This window comes from Poecile atricapillus, chromosome 1, assembly GCF_030490865.1.
Source record: "Poecile atricapillus isolate bPoeAtr1 chromosome 1, bPoeAtr1.hap1, whole genome shotgun sequence".
Lineage (NCBI taxonomy): Eukaryota > Metazoa > Chordata > Aves > Passeriformes > Paridae > Poecile > Poecile atricapillus.
This window is the reverse complement of record NC_081249.1, coordinates 24,826,860-24,839,986: the sequence shown is the minus strand read 5'-3', so window position 1 is coordinate 24,839,986 and position 13,127 is coordinate 24,826,860. Positions and strand designations below refer to the sequence as shown.

General features: G+C 42.5%; 1 protein-coding gene across 5 annotated transcripts in view; it reads left to right on the top strand.

The window, feature by feature from the left end:
* Positions 1 to 4,597: 4,597 nt before the first annotated feature.
* The window catches only part of CARS2 (cysteinyl-tRNA synthetase 2, mitochondrial), a 36,479-nt gene continuing 27,949 nt past the window's right edge, over positions 4,598 to 13,127 (top strand). For 4 of the 5 annotated variants that reach the window (XR_009278733.1, XM_058849374.1, XM_058849388.1 and 1 more), the window contains exons 1-5: positions 4,598 to 4,916; positions 5,496 to 5,546; positions 9,610 to 9,727; positions 12,329 to 12,400; positions 12,986 to 13,091. Coding sequence is in view for 4 of the 5 variants with exons in the window: in XM_058849374.1 (XP_058705357.1) it covers positions 4,702 to 4,916; positions 5,496 to 5,546; positions 9,610 to 9,727; positions 12,329 to 12,400; positions 12,986 to 13,091 (562 nt within the window). In the remaining variant the exon portion in view is untranslated. The remainder of the gene's footprint in view (positions 4,917 to 5,495; positions 5,547 to 9,609; positions 9,728 to 12,328; positions 12,401 to 12,985; positions 13,092 to 13,127) is intronic. The other variant, XM_058849395.1, reaches the window with a different exon arrangement.

Here is a 13,127-nt window from a genome sequence, read left to right as displayed (position 1 = left end):
ACTGGATACACCTTATCTCCTCCTCTGTTTGCCCCAAGGCAGTTGCACTCACTGCCTCTTCTCTCACCTGTTTCCTGGCTACTGCCTTCTTTTTCTTGCACCTGCTGCACTGGTGCACTTCCAAAGCATAGTGACCTTAAACAGCATTACACTGACATTAATGGTGAGCAAAAAATTCTGACTGGAAGAAGTAAATGTGCATTGCAGTAGAAGGCCAAGGCAAAAGTACATCTGAGTTGTCCCAGAGTGTCAATGGAATGAATACAGATCAAGTGCCACATATTCCATGGGCTCCACATTCCTTTAGTGAGTTCAAGAGAGATACACCTCAGCAGTTGGAAACCACTGACAAAGACACCAGTCTGAATCCTGACTGAATTCATACCAAACCTCAGACTTGTTTCTGTCATCTGTGGTGCAGGACCCAAACACTTCTGATGGAAAACAGACATGTGTTGATGGAAAACAAACAGTGTATGTCAAGAGCAGTTGGTGGGTAGATTTTCAGAACAGTAGTAGGTGGTGCTAAAAGGTAATAGACTTTTGGTGAGAGCAATGAAGTTTAATTAGTTGTATATGTCCACCAATGAACTTTCTTTTGCAATGTTACTCCCTGTCCCCAGAATTACCCTTTTCAAATAGGTTTCTCAAGATGATTTCCCTTCTATAAAACATACTCTTTATCTTGTGAATATTTGGTGGAATGACCACTCAAAATTTACAATATTTCTGAGCCAAGCATTTGTAATAAGATTGAGGCAATTTTTAGTCTTCTTTTAAAAATCAAACAAGATTCTGAAACAAACCAATAAGCACCTAGATTTTGTAAAAAAGACTATAAAAGTTAAGTCAAAATGTGTCTGTAATTACAGATTACTACAGAGCACCAACAGAGATTCAGACAACTGCAGTGGATTTAGCTCATCTTTGCTTCTGGTTTGTAATTTGTCTTTATAACCTTTGCCCCTGTATTTTCTCAGGTTCAGCTTCCTTGCAAGGTTTCTGAACTAGAACTTGATGAGAAGGGCCACAGATGCTGGAAACATGCTCTTGTTAACACAGCAAATGCAACCTTTTTCTTCTGTCAGTAATTCTAAGATGGTGTGGTTGAACTTTTTAGATGAAAAAATACAGCACCTTTAGCAACGGGGGAAAATGAAAACATTACAAAGCATGTGTCTCCTAATAATAAATGGAAATGGAAAATTGTTTTTAGCTTTATTCATGTATGATACAAAACATGCTCTGGAATCTTACCTCTGGGGGCAAATCTTACAGGTATTCCTGAGACTGGAAACTGGAAAATATAGAAGTCAGGTGAGCCAAAGTCCCCAAAGATCCTCCCTGCATACCACAGAAATGTTGCCAGCACTGTTGGTGGGCAGCACACACAGCTGTGCTTCTAACAGGCTTCCTTCTTGATCAAGGATGGAGGGGAAACATTGCCTTCTGACACACGTAGATAAAGGGACAAAAAACATAGAAATCCCTTCTAAGGTGTTCAGGAGTCACCTCTTTACTTTAGGTTTTCAGTTTTTAATTTAAAGGAAGTTTTAGCTTTAATGATTCCTAAGAAAAATATAAGAACATGACCTGACAATATTAAATGCATGTGTGTCCCCTTGAAACAACAGTTTACCTGAAGCTCAGACAGACATACTGCAGTGGGATTGTGACTAAGAGCTGTACCGCTCTGCAGATCACATTTCCTCCTGGCTATTCAGCAAGTACACAAGTAACAGTGCAGCAGGCCCAGGCCTGGCACTGATCATATGTACCTTGGCTCCAACTGCTTGCATACTTGAAAGGCATCTTCTACTCCAGGTGGAAGCAAAGGTCTCCTGATGGCAAAAACTCTTTTGCTGCTCTTCTGTCTTTTTGGTAGAGGACTGTTGTGTCCTTGCACATGTCCCAGAGCAGGAGTAAGGGTACAGGTATAGATGGCATAAAGTGGAGGTATGCTTACAGCCACAGACCAATTGATTCTGAGAATGATGTTATTTTTAACATGAATAATTTATGGTTTTTATCCACCAGGATTAGTTTTGCTTTTATTTAAAATTAGGTTCTTCTTGTACTTTGGTGCTTGAAGAACACTTTCCTCTGTTCCAGTGTATGTATTCTACTGCATTAAATCTCAAGCGTGAATGATGTTAGCTGTTTATTTCAGGTATTTAATAATTGTGGTTTTTCCCACCATCAGAAATAACACTTTACAGCAGGACGTAGAGGTTTCGGGACTAAACGCTAAAAGCCAGTCTAGCTAGCACAGACACTAAGCCTTCTGAAACCAATGGGAAAAAAAAAAAGCTCTTGCATTCTTCTGATCCATTGGCAGTTTCATCCATGATAGCTAAACCTGGAATTAAGGCTAAAAAACATCCACTCTTACTTTGTATTGATTTGAACTCTGTCAAACTGCTTGGAACCTTACAGAACAAAGAAGACAACAGAGTTAATGACAGCTCTTAACTAGGTGTGTGTTGAACAGCAAGACATTAAAACCAGCTCATTATGGAAGCTGAAATAATTGGCTTGTGAAGCTTCCTGAGAAACATACAAAGCAAACATTTACAAAGGTTATTGGATGGTATCTTGAGTTTCATCTTAGGTAGTCTTGAATTAACAAACCCATAAAATAGATCTCTTATTTGATCAAGAAGTTACAATTGTTAAATGGCAAATTCTATGGAAAATACCTATTAAAAAAACCAACATTTGCCACTGTTAGGGTTTTATATCTGATATACTCTAAAATGAAGTAGGGTGTAGACACACATCAAGTATGCAAAAGCAATAATTTTAAATAATCTTGTGAGAAAAATCTATTAAAGTCATCCCTAGCAGATAGAAGAGGAAACAATACAAATGCTTCTGTGAGGCAGCTCACCACAGGTAGACCTGCAGCATCCAGTCAAGAAAAGCCTTGAGCGTTCAGTATTCCCTTCCTCCCAAAGGCCAGCAAGGTGCTTTAGCAGGTAACACAGTGGTCTGAGAGACCTGAAAAGGCTCTGCCCTCAACAGCCTGTTCAGATGATTGTGTGGAAGACAGGAGCAGGACAGACAATGTGCTGGCACTGGCTGTTCACTCTCTCTTCTTGTACAAGAGCAAGGGTGGTCACAATAGGAGCTCACAGGCCTTGACTTCAACAGATGACAAGAGGGTGCTTCCTGAAGATGGCACTAGACCTGCAGTATCCTTGGCAAAGCCCGAGATTGATGTGGGTTCACAGAGAAAGGGGAAATTAATGGTACAGCAGTCTACCAAGGATGGGTACAAAAACTGGGGGGGGGGGGGGGGGGGGTGTGAGTAAAAAAAAAACCCTACTAGGAATTCAGTTGAGAATGCCATCTGGTTGGAAGCCAGAAGAATATCTGGGAAGATATTCACAGAATCATAGAAAGGCTTGGTTTGGAAAGGACCTTAAGGATGATACATTTTCAACCCCTCTGTCATGAGCAGGGACACCTTTCACTTAGACCAGGTTGCTCAGAGCCCCATCCAACCTGGCCTTGAACACTTCCAAGGATTGGGCATCCACAGTTTCTCTGAGCAATCTGTTCCAAAACCTCCCTATCCTATGAGTAAATAATTTCTTCCTAACATCTATCTAAATCTCTCCTTTCTTAGTTGAAAACTCTTCCCCCCTTGCATTATCACTATCTGTACATGTAAAAAGTCACTCTCCCCTTTTTAAAGTCCTCTTTAGGTACTGGAAGGTGTTGTAAGGTCTTCCTAGAGCCTTCTCCAGGTTGAACAACCCCAGCTCTCTCAGCCTGTCTTCATAGGATACCTGTTCCACCCCTCTGATCATCTTTGTGATTATAAGCTTGTGGAATTCTCACTTGTTTCCTTGGTACCTGTTCATAGTCGCTTTTGGAAACAAGGTACTAGCTCAAAAATACTTTTGGTACCCTTATGCCTGTTCCATTACAGTGTTATTCACAGTAGCTGAGTAGCTTATAGTTTTCCAAGTGGTTCAAGGTACTGCAGCCAGTTAAGCTCCATTTCCAAGGAAAGGAAAGGAAAAAGGAAAGGAAAAAGGAAAGGAATCCCCAATGAGGAAGCAGACTTTGACAGTCAGGTAGGTTAAAGGCTGCGGTACCTCACCAAGTACTGTCATTTTTGAAAATGTCCAGGTCAGGTAACAGTTTATACAAGTATGTGGGAATCGGAGGGGAGGCGTAAGTGGTTTCTGAGACTCTGATTTATTAAGTCCAGTTTGGGAATGTCACACCATGTTTTATTTTCAGGAGCTAACAGGCCGCCAGCCGTTCTCTGACCTGAAAGGCAATGCAAATATAGATTCACTCCCCCAAGTGACCGGATTGGCTTGATACGGTGGAGCCCATTTCGCTAAATTAGTCACACACTTCCTACAAACATCTGCCTTAAAAACCTCGCTAAGAAGAAGCCGCGCTGCGGTCATACCGAAGCAGAAGGCTAGGTAGGCGGTGTTTCGGGGCCCCGGCCGGCCCAAGCCCCGCACCGCAGGCTCGGCTCAGCAGCCGGGCGGAGCGGCCGTGGCGCTGCCCCGCGGCCCGGCGGGAGGCGGTGGCGCCCGGCCCGGCCCGGCCCCGCCGGCAGGCCCCGCCCCTTCCTGCGCCCCGGCCCCGGCCGCGCCGGCCCCGCTCTCCGTCGGCCCCGCACAGGCGGCGCGGCGGGTTGTGCCCGCTCCCCGCCCGGGCAACGTGCGGGCCATGCTGCACGGTGCGGCGGCAGCGGCCCGGCGGTGCGGGCTCGGCCTCAGTGCCGCTGCCGGCCGGGGGCAGGCGGGGGCACGGCGCTGCTCGGGCGCGGCGAGGCGGCGGCAGTGGGCGCCTCCGGCAGGGTGCGACAGCGGGATCGTGGCTTACAACAGCCGGAGCCGGAGCAAGGAGCCGCTCGTGCTGGCCACGGAGGGAGTGGCGACCTGGTAGCGCCTTGCAGCGCGGCGGGCGGGCATGGGGGTGGCGGGGAGACAGGAGCTGCTTGTGTCCGGAAACGGCTCCTGTGACCAGTCCTGGGCTCCAGTACACGAAAGACATGGAGCTACTGGAAAAAGTCTAGAGAAAGGTCACAAAGGTGATTGGGGGACCGGAGCATCTCTCTTGTGAGGAGAGGCTATAGGAGCTGGGCCTGTTTAGTCTAGAAGAGAGAAGAGTGAGAGGGAATCTCATCAATACACATAAAATATCTCAAAGGTGGGTGCCAAGAGGATGGTGCCGGGCTCCTTCTGGCATTGCCCAGTGACAGGACAAAGAGTAGTGGCCATAAACTAAAACACAAGAAGTTTCACCTCAATGCGAAGAAGAACTTTACATTGAGATTGGCAGAGCACTGAACAGGCTGCCCAGGGCGCTCGTGGAGACTCCCTCTCTGGAGATACTCAAAACCCACCTGGACACGTTCCTGAGTCACCTGCTGTAGGTGACCCTGCCTTGACAGGGGTTTGGACTGGCTGATTTTCCAGCCCTAACACTTCTGTGATTCTGTTTGCCTCCCCTCTCTGCAGGTACAGCTGTGGGCCGACGGTGTACGACCACGCACACCTCGGGCACGCCTGGTGAGTCGTGGATTGCAGCGTGGGGGCATCCAGGCAGATACACGGTGCTAGACGTGCCCAGGCTGCAGTGTGTGTCTGGGTGACAGAGCTGTGACATGAGGCCCCACCCTTTGCCTCCTGTGCTGTGTAAAGGGCAAAAGTCTGTTTGTTATATATTTTTTCCTCTTGGGCTGGGATAGTCCGTAAAGGGGCTGTTGGTTCTGCTGTCTGCCTGAGGCAGAGACAGTGTCTTGGGAAGAAGCATTAGGAATGTGTGCAGTTTGTTTGGGTAGGGTGAGTTGTTTCAAATCGGCATAATGTGACCTCTCATGTGGAGGAGTTGTGATTCTGGAGCAGAGCCTCTCAGCTGTGTGAAAAGATAGTTTCACCTCAGGTTTAGTTTGGGCACTATGTTGGCACCAAGGAAAAGCCATGCAGGGTTGCCTAATAGAAAGTACTTTCAAGGTTTACAGATGAACACATCGGATCTTTAATCTCAGAAAGTCCAGGTTACTTAAACTTTGCATAGTAGCACTGCAGTGGCTTATTATGTTTAATTGCATTTCTCAATCCAGAACAGCACAGATTTTTCTCTGTAGTTCGTTAGGATTGTTTGAACAATAAGGTAACTTCATTATAAGTAACTTTGAAAAAGTACTTTAAATACACCAGAGGAGGTTGCTGCCACTTCTTTCAAAGCAACACACCTGATGACTAGACATGCAGAGTGTCTGCTGTTCCTGTGAAACTGAGGGCAGTTGCAGCAGCTCAGGCTGCTCTTAAGGTGCTGTCTCAGCATTCTTAAAAAGCAAGTTGTGTTGGGCTCTTTGGAAGAGCAGGGGTTTATCAGATAATTGCCATCTGTATGAAGATCAGATATTGTGCATTTCAGTAACTGAATAATTCCCTTTAAATGTAAGGGATTTCACAGCTTCTTGTCCTGTCTCAGCTTCATTCAGAAACTTTTGTTGAATCTTGCTTACGTTGAGCTGAGCCATTGCGGTAACTGCACAACTGCTGCTTTGTTCTGTAAAAAGGAACACTTAAAATACCAGTTATGTAAAAGTACTGTTGTCAATGCTGATGTTAATGCTACTGTACTGTTGTATATGTGTGGTGGTGTCTTTTTCCTCCTTGCTTTTGTCAAGTTTCAGCAGAAAACTGACCTAGCTTTTTACTGGTGACCTAAAAGTCAAGTAAATGATATCTTGGACTTTTTGTTTGTACTTAGTATCTTAAAGGGAACTTCTTTTACTTGAAAGTCATAGTAATTTGTGAATATAAATCTACAGCTGTTGTGATACAAGCTCCATTACAGTTTACCTTGAAATAATTGCGGTTTAAAATCATCACTTGAAAGTAACTGTGTAAAAAACATGGTTATAAGCTTCTTACTGAGGTCCTCTGGTGTGGTAGGGCCTGTCTTCCCTGACACAGTGTAAAAGAAAAGGGAATTGCAGAGGTGCCTCTGTCCTAAGGGGTATAGTTGATCTAGACCACAGTGTTTTATACAGATGGAGAATTTAATCCTTTGGTCTTGCAGCTTTCTGTGGCTTTTAAATGTCTGTTTTTTTCAGTGATTCTCTTGCCCTCAGATTTTTTTTGATTAAAAGAGGAAGCAGAAAGGCCTTGCTTACACTTTCCTGGTTTTTTACCCATCTTTTCTTACCCATGTCTAAACTAGAAATTTCAAGCTTTTCCATCGTGGAGGTTTGCCATACATTGGTGTCACCCAGGTGGAACCTTTTTGCTTGCTGATTTAAGAAAGAATGGTTAGTGCTGAATATTGTCTTTGGTGTATCATGCAGATACACCAGGTATAACTGTCTCTTTTAGCACCTCTTTAAGCACCTTCATGTTGTTCCTGTTGAGTGACAAGGTGTCTGCACTGAAGACCTTTTGCTCTCTTTTCTCAACAGTTAAACCCTCTAACGTGGGAGGAGTTGGCTGCTCCTTTCCAGTATCTCTGGTCTTACACATGTCACTGTTGACATCCTGTTGCTCAGCTGATTTGTTCAGGATGGTGCAGCACTCTTGGTTCTATTTGTTTATTTATTTATTAAAATGGTATATTTTTTTCCCCAGTAGCTAGGTCAGACCATAAAATAGCTGAAATGCATGCTGCTGTTGGGGGCCAGAAAATGCGCTGGTAAATAGTATAAAGTCAAATAGAGTGGTGGCTGTTGCTACTCTGCTGCTCTTGTTAAATACCATCATTTTGTTGTGCTCCTGACACATGTTCTCACTAGATTTCCCTTTTCTCCCCTCTGTCTTACATTTGACTTGTGTCAAACACAAGTGCAGCAGGTAAGAAACCAGAAATGGATCATGGAAATGCTTTTGAGGTCCTCTAGGAGAATTTGGAAATAATGGCATTATTTTTCTCCTATCCATTCCACTAGGAGTTCTTAATTCTCTAAATAATTGAACATTCCCTAGTATGTTATGCTTCCAGTCTTACAAACAGATGCTCTGTCTGCCTTCACATGACGTCCAACACCCATTATATATAGAAAAAAAAGGAAGACAGGCGAATAATACGATTTTTTCCCTCAGTTCTGGATCTGATCTTGATCGTACTGGTTTGACCTGCAGCCTGGTTGGCATCCAGGTTCCTGGCTGAATGCTTTGAAGTAAGAGTAAAACCAAGTACAAGAGATTTCTCTTATGCATGCTCTGCCACCCCCTGATCTTGACTGTTTTGGCTTTTTTTAATCAGTCTTGAAGTGGCAAAGACCCTGCTTTCCAAGGTGTCAGTAAATCTGCTCTGGTTCTTGCAGAGTTTCTTCCATTAATTCAGTTGGAAGATGAGAGGAGAGAGAACAGTGTGAAATTTGTGCCTGCTCTAGGAGCAGTGACTGCGAGGCTGTTAAATCTAATATCAAGCTTTTGATGCTGGTGTTGTTCCTCTGAACAGGATCCAAAGACCAATTTAATATTCTTATGGAATCGTGGCACTACATTAGATGAACCTGACTCCCAGTGAGCTGCTTTTCATTAAAAACTATCTCCCTGACAGCAAGGCTTTCAAAAAGTCTTTTTTAGCACAAGCACGATGCAAACAACAACAAAAAGTATTTTTCTTCATCAAGGTATTATGCATCCGTAAATCAATACCTTAGTGCTACCTGGTACCTGCAGGGAAGGGTGCAAATCCACTTCTGGTAGTTGCTTAAACTTTGTTCTGGTGGCCATGGGAGTTGCAGTTTGTGTGATGCTGGGGGTGAAATGAGAACCTGTAGGTCTGTGAACCTCCTTGCTGGCTTTGGAGAAAACAAAGCCCAGAAAGGCTGAGGATTCTCATCGGCTTGCAGGGCAAACCCAGAGTTTTTAGTCACCTTCTAGCACCCCACCTAGTAATTTGGTTTAACTCAGTCAAAGTGTGTTCTAAGAATTATAAATAGAGTCTGTGAGCAGAAGGAGCTGCAACAGCCCTGTACAGCTTGTATATCCATCAATCTATCAGCATTAAATATTCTGCTTTGTGACAAAAGCCCTGAATAATTTTTAGAATAAATTTTATTCTCAAGTGTAAATAAAACAAAATAACCATAGAGCATCTACTCTTTGCTAGCAGAAAAGATCTGTGGTGGTGTGTGAATGAAATACTTTTTTGGTGACTGGTATCTGTTGTTACTCAACCCTAAGAAAAGTTCATTTGAGTCCTGCTTTATTTCTTCCTGTTCTTCTGCTGCATGACTTTTGAAAACCTGTTAGGATATACTAAGCCCAAGGGATGTATTTCAAGAACATCTGAGCTCTGTGTCTTATTTTGTCCTGCTGGCTTTGAAATAGTATCCTAGCTCATGTAGCTTGTGATGCCCTTTGAATAAAGAGATGCAACAAAAGAAAACACACAGAAAATTTGATGTAATGTGTCACTAATGCCAGAAGAGGGTAGGCCAGTTCAAGAGAAATTTGTTTGACTTTTGTGCAGGTAGCAGCTGGTTTTGGAAAACACTGAAACACCTTATGCACTGAAGATCTTTGCATTGGAAGTGTTGGGGTGATTAGGTTGTTGGTTATTTTTGTTTAAGTTTGTTACTACTGCATGTTCAAAAGCTCATGTTTCTTTCTCTTCCAGCTCCTATGTTAGGTTTGATATAATTCGAAGGATAATGACAAGGTTTTTTGGAATTGAAGTTATCATGGTGATGGGGATCACAGATATAGATGACAAGATAATAAAAAAAGCCAATGAGGTAGGTCTGCAGTCTTTGACTAACCTTTTGGTATTTTCTAAGCTGCTTATAAAGGAAAATTAACCTGGGTTTGGCGTTCTTCTGTTATGTTTGTTTTAATTAGTAGATAATAAATGTTGAGATTTCTGGTTCCCTCGTGTGGCTGTAATGGGTCTGGGTGTGAGGAGGGCTGAGTGGAGAGCTCTGTGGGGGTAAAAGGGTACAGAGCTGTGTGATGGGGGAGGCAGAGAGTGCGCTACCTTACAACACCCACAGCTGGGATTCTCCTGCCCTCTCCCCCTGCCTGAGAGCCTAGCAGGGAACAAAAGCCCTGCCTGAATCCTCAGCACAGGGGTTATCCCGAAACTTAACAGCCAGAAGGGTTCTGAGTGAGTTCTGGAGAAGTGCTGTGTGCCATGATCAGGGAAGGCAGTACAGCAGTGCCACGTGAGGCTGAGGGCAGTTCCTAGAAGGTGCCGAGCACCATCTAGCTGCACTGTCAGCACCTTGGAAAGCTTTACCAGGCCTGTCTGAGTTTGTCACCCACGGGAAAGTTAGCATTGTGTGTAAGTCTTGATAAGACTGGGGCTGTAAGTGGTTCTCAGCTAAATTTTAATCTGACCTTTTTTACCAGACAAGCTTGGTGAATGATTATTGCAAATTTATTTTTTTTTTATTGTTTTAAAAACACTTTTTGAACCGTGAAGCACTCAGAGTGTATTCTGAGTTTTATTCTGCATTTTGAGTCTTTTTGTTCCATTTGATTTTAGAATCCATAACTCATGTCTTTGGGATCATAAGTGGATGTGTTGGATTGAATTGCAGTTGCAAGCTTTAAGATAGTTTCTTGGAGCCAGAGAATTTGACAGCTTTTCCTTTTACTTATCTTTAAGTAAACAGTTACTTTCACACTTGAATATAGGCCTCTGCATTCAAATGAATACTAGCACACCATTCATATCAGAAATAGGTCTGTTCCCTTAGCCCATTTATTTTCAGTTTTCTAAGGCAGTAAACAATTTTAAAGGAAACAACCCCCCTCCAAAATTCATGGTCCAAAATTTAAATCTGTGTTTGTATTTTAAATTTTTTCCTTATTGTCAGAACATTTTAGAGATTTTATGTTTGAGGAGCGGGAAATTACATGTTCTTTAAAGATGTGTTGCTTTACTACGTTCTTTGGTTCTATGAAGTCATCTTTTCTTGCCTTTTGTTTGATGGCTTTTTGAAATGTTGGCTCAACCATTTTGTTTGGATGGCCAAAGCCTCTGCCTCAGGTGCCTGCTTTTATTGTTGGCACCTGTGCACCTGAAGCATTATGGTGGTAGAATCAATATGCCTAAGCTTGTTCTTCATCCCCTGGTGGGATTCATCCGGGGGAAACCTGAAAGTTGGATACTAGTTTATGATGAACGTGCTGCATGCTATCAGTGGTTCTTTGAGAGAGAGATGAGTCTCTTTGTATGTTGAACATGTGTCTGGATGGGAGGAAATTCCCCAACTTCTTTCTGTAGGGACCTTTGTTTCTCTCTTGATCGGAGAAGCAGCTGAGCTCTCTAGGGAGATGAATCTAGTCACTGATCTGTAGGCAGAAGCATGTCTTTGTTTTTTGGTGCTGAGCATCGTCCTCATTCCATTGCTGCATGAACATCTGGACTGTCTTCACCAGAACTCCTGCTTTGTCCAGGAGTTTGTGCAAACAGTGGTACCCACCTGCTCTCTCAAAATTTGAACCCATAAAGATGCTCCAGTAATGAATTGGAAGTGATGAAATGGGATTTAAGTTGTTAATGATTCAGCTACCTGCAAGATGGAGAGACTGACAGTATGTTGTCTTCTCCCCAGCAGTTTATTCTAAGATGTAAAAGCATGCATTTGAAACACTTTGATACCATGCTGCTGCTAGTAGGGCAGGTTTGGCTGTCATGCATCTTTCAATCCCTAGCCTCTTCTGAATATTTGTGAACAAGTACATTACCATGTGCAAGTACCTTTCCTTTCAGGTTGCGTTTCCTCATCCCCTCTGCAAGAGGAATCTGTTCATGTCCCATGAATGAGAAATGCAGAGAAGGTGCTTGAGAAATGCCAGACTTGGCAAAGCGTGGAACTGACTTTCAGTATTGAGATCTATGAGTACCCATGATCTGCTGAAATAGCTTATTTTTCTTAATCACTGAAAATGAATATCTTGTCTCATCCTGCAAGTCTCTGATCTGTCTTTCTGACACGTAGGTGGTATTGGTGTTTCCTGTCAGTAAGCTGAATGGTTTTTATGTCCTCTGTATGCTAGTATATTTTGTCACTGGAAATGAAAGATCCTCTCAAGAGGAAAATAATAAGAGAGGGAAGGAGTTTATTATTTTAGTCTTTGGTTGCTTTCTCTTAAAAAAGATATATTAATATTTTGGAAATTGAGACACATAAATGAAACACTACTTCTAAGTTATTTATAACTTATATCTCCTCCCTCTTAATGTTAGATTAATAATAAGCCTTTCTGGCTTTTTACCTTGGGGGCTCTCTACAACTTCCAATTAGCTATTAGCTGTCTGAGAAAAGACTGCCGTATTTTATATCATTACTCTGATTTATGATTTGCTAATCTGCTTCCCTTTTTTTCAGATGAATGTATCGCCTGTAGCTCTTGCTCGTATTTATGAAGAAGACTTTAAACAAGATATGGCTGCCTTAAAGGTACAAATACTAAAGATTCTAAATTTAAGAGTATTTCTAAGCAATTATTTTGATAAAAAATATGGTTATGAGAGTTTGATCTGAAAGAATAAATTTGTTGCTTGGAAACTGAATGCTGATTTACTTTTTCATTCTTCTGGGACAATATTATGCACTTTTTGAGTACGGAAATGAGTAAGGGAGAAGCAATCCTGAACGTTGGAATGAGCAAGTTAAATTTCTTTTGGAACAGTTTTTTTCTGTATTTAGTAGATCCTCGATTCACAGATCTCACATATTTACTATAGTACAGAAATAGCCTAATTGAAAGCACAGGAAACACAAAATCTTTTTTCCTTGATTTCAGGTGACTTTGCTTCTTGTCTCCCTGTCAGAAGCAGGGAGTGAGACACTGGGGTTTTTTTGCCGCCCCTCAAATATTTTTTTCTGTGTGTATATTATCTTAAATACTGCTTCTGATTTTTTTATGATACTTGCAACTTTTTTTTTAATGATAAAATTGAGGGGAGTGTTCTTTTTAGATTGTTTCTTAGAGTGAAGGAACTCATTGGCAGTGTGTTACTGAGATGTTACTCTTTCTTTAAGGTGCTTCCTCCTACAGTATATATGAGGGTGACTGAGAATATTCCTCAAATAATTTCCTTTATAAAAACAATAATTTCCAGTGGACAAGCTTATGCAACCTCGCAAGGTAAGACTTTGAGCAAGGTAACTTCTTGTTCAGCAT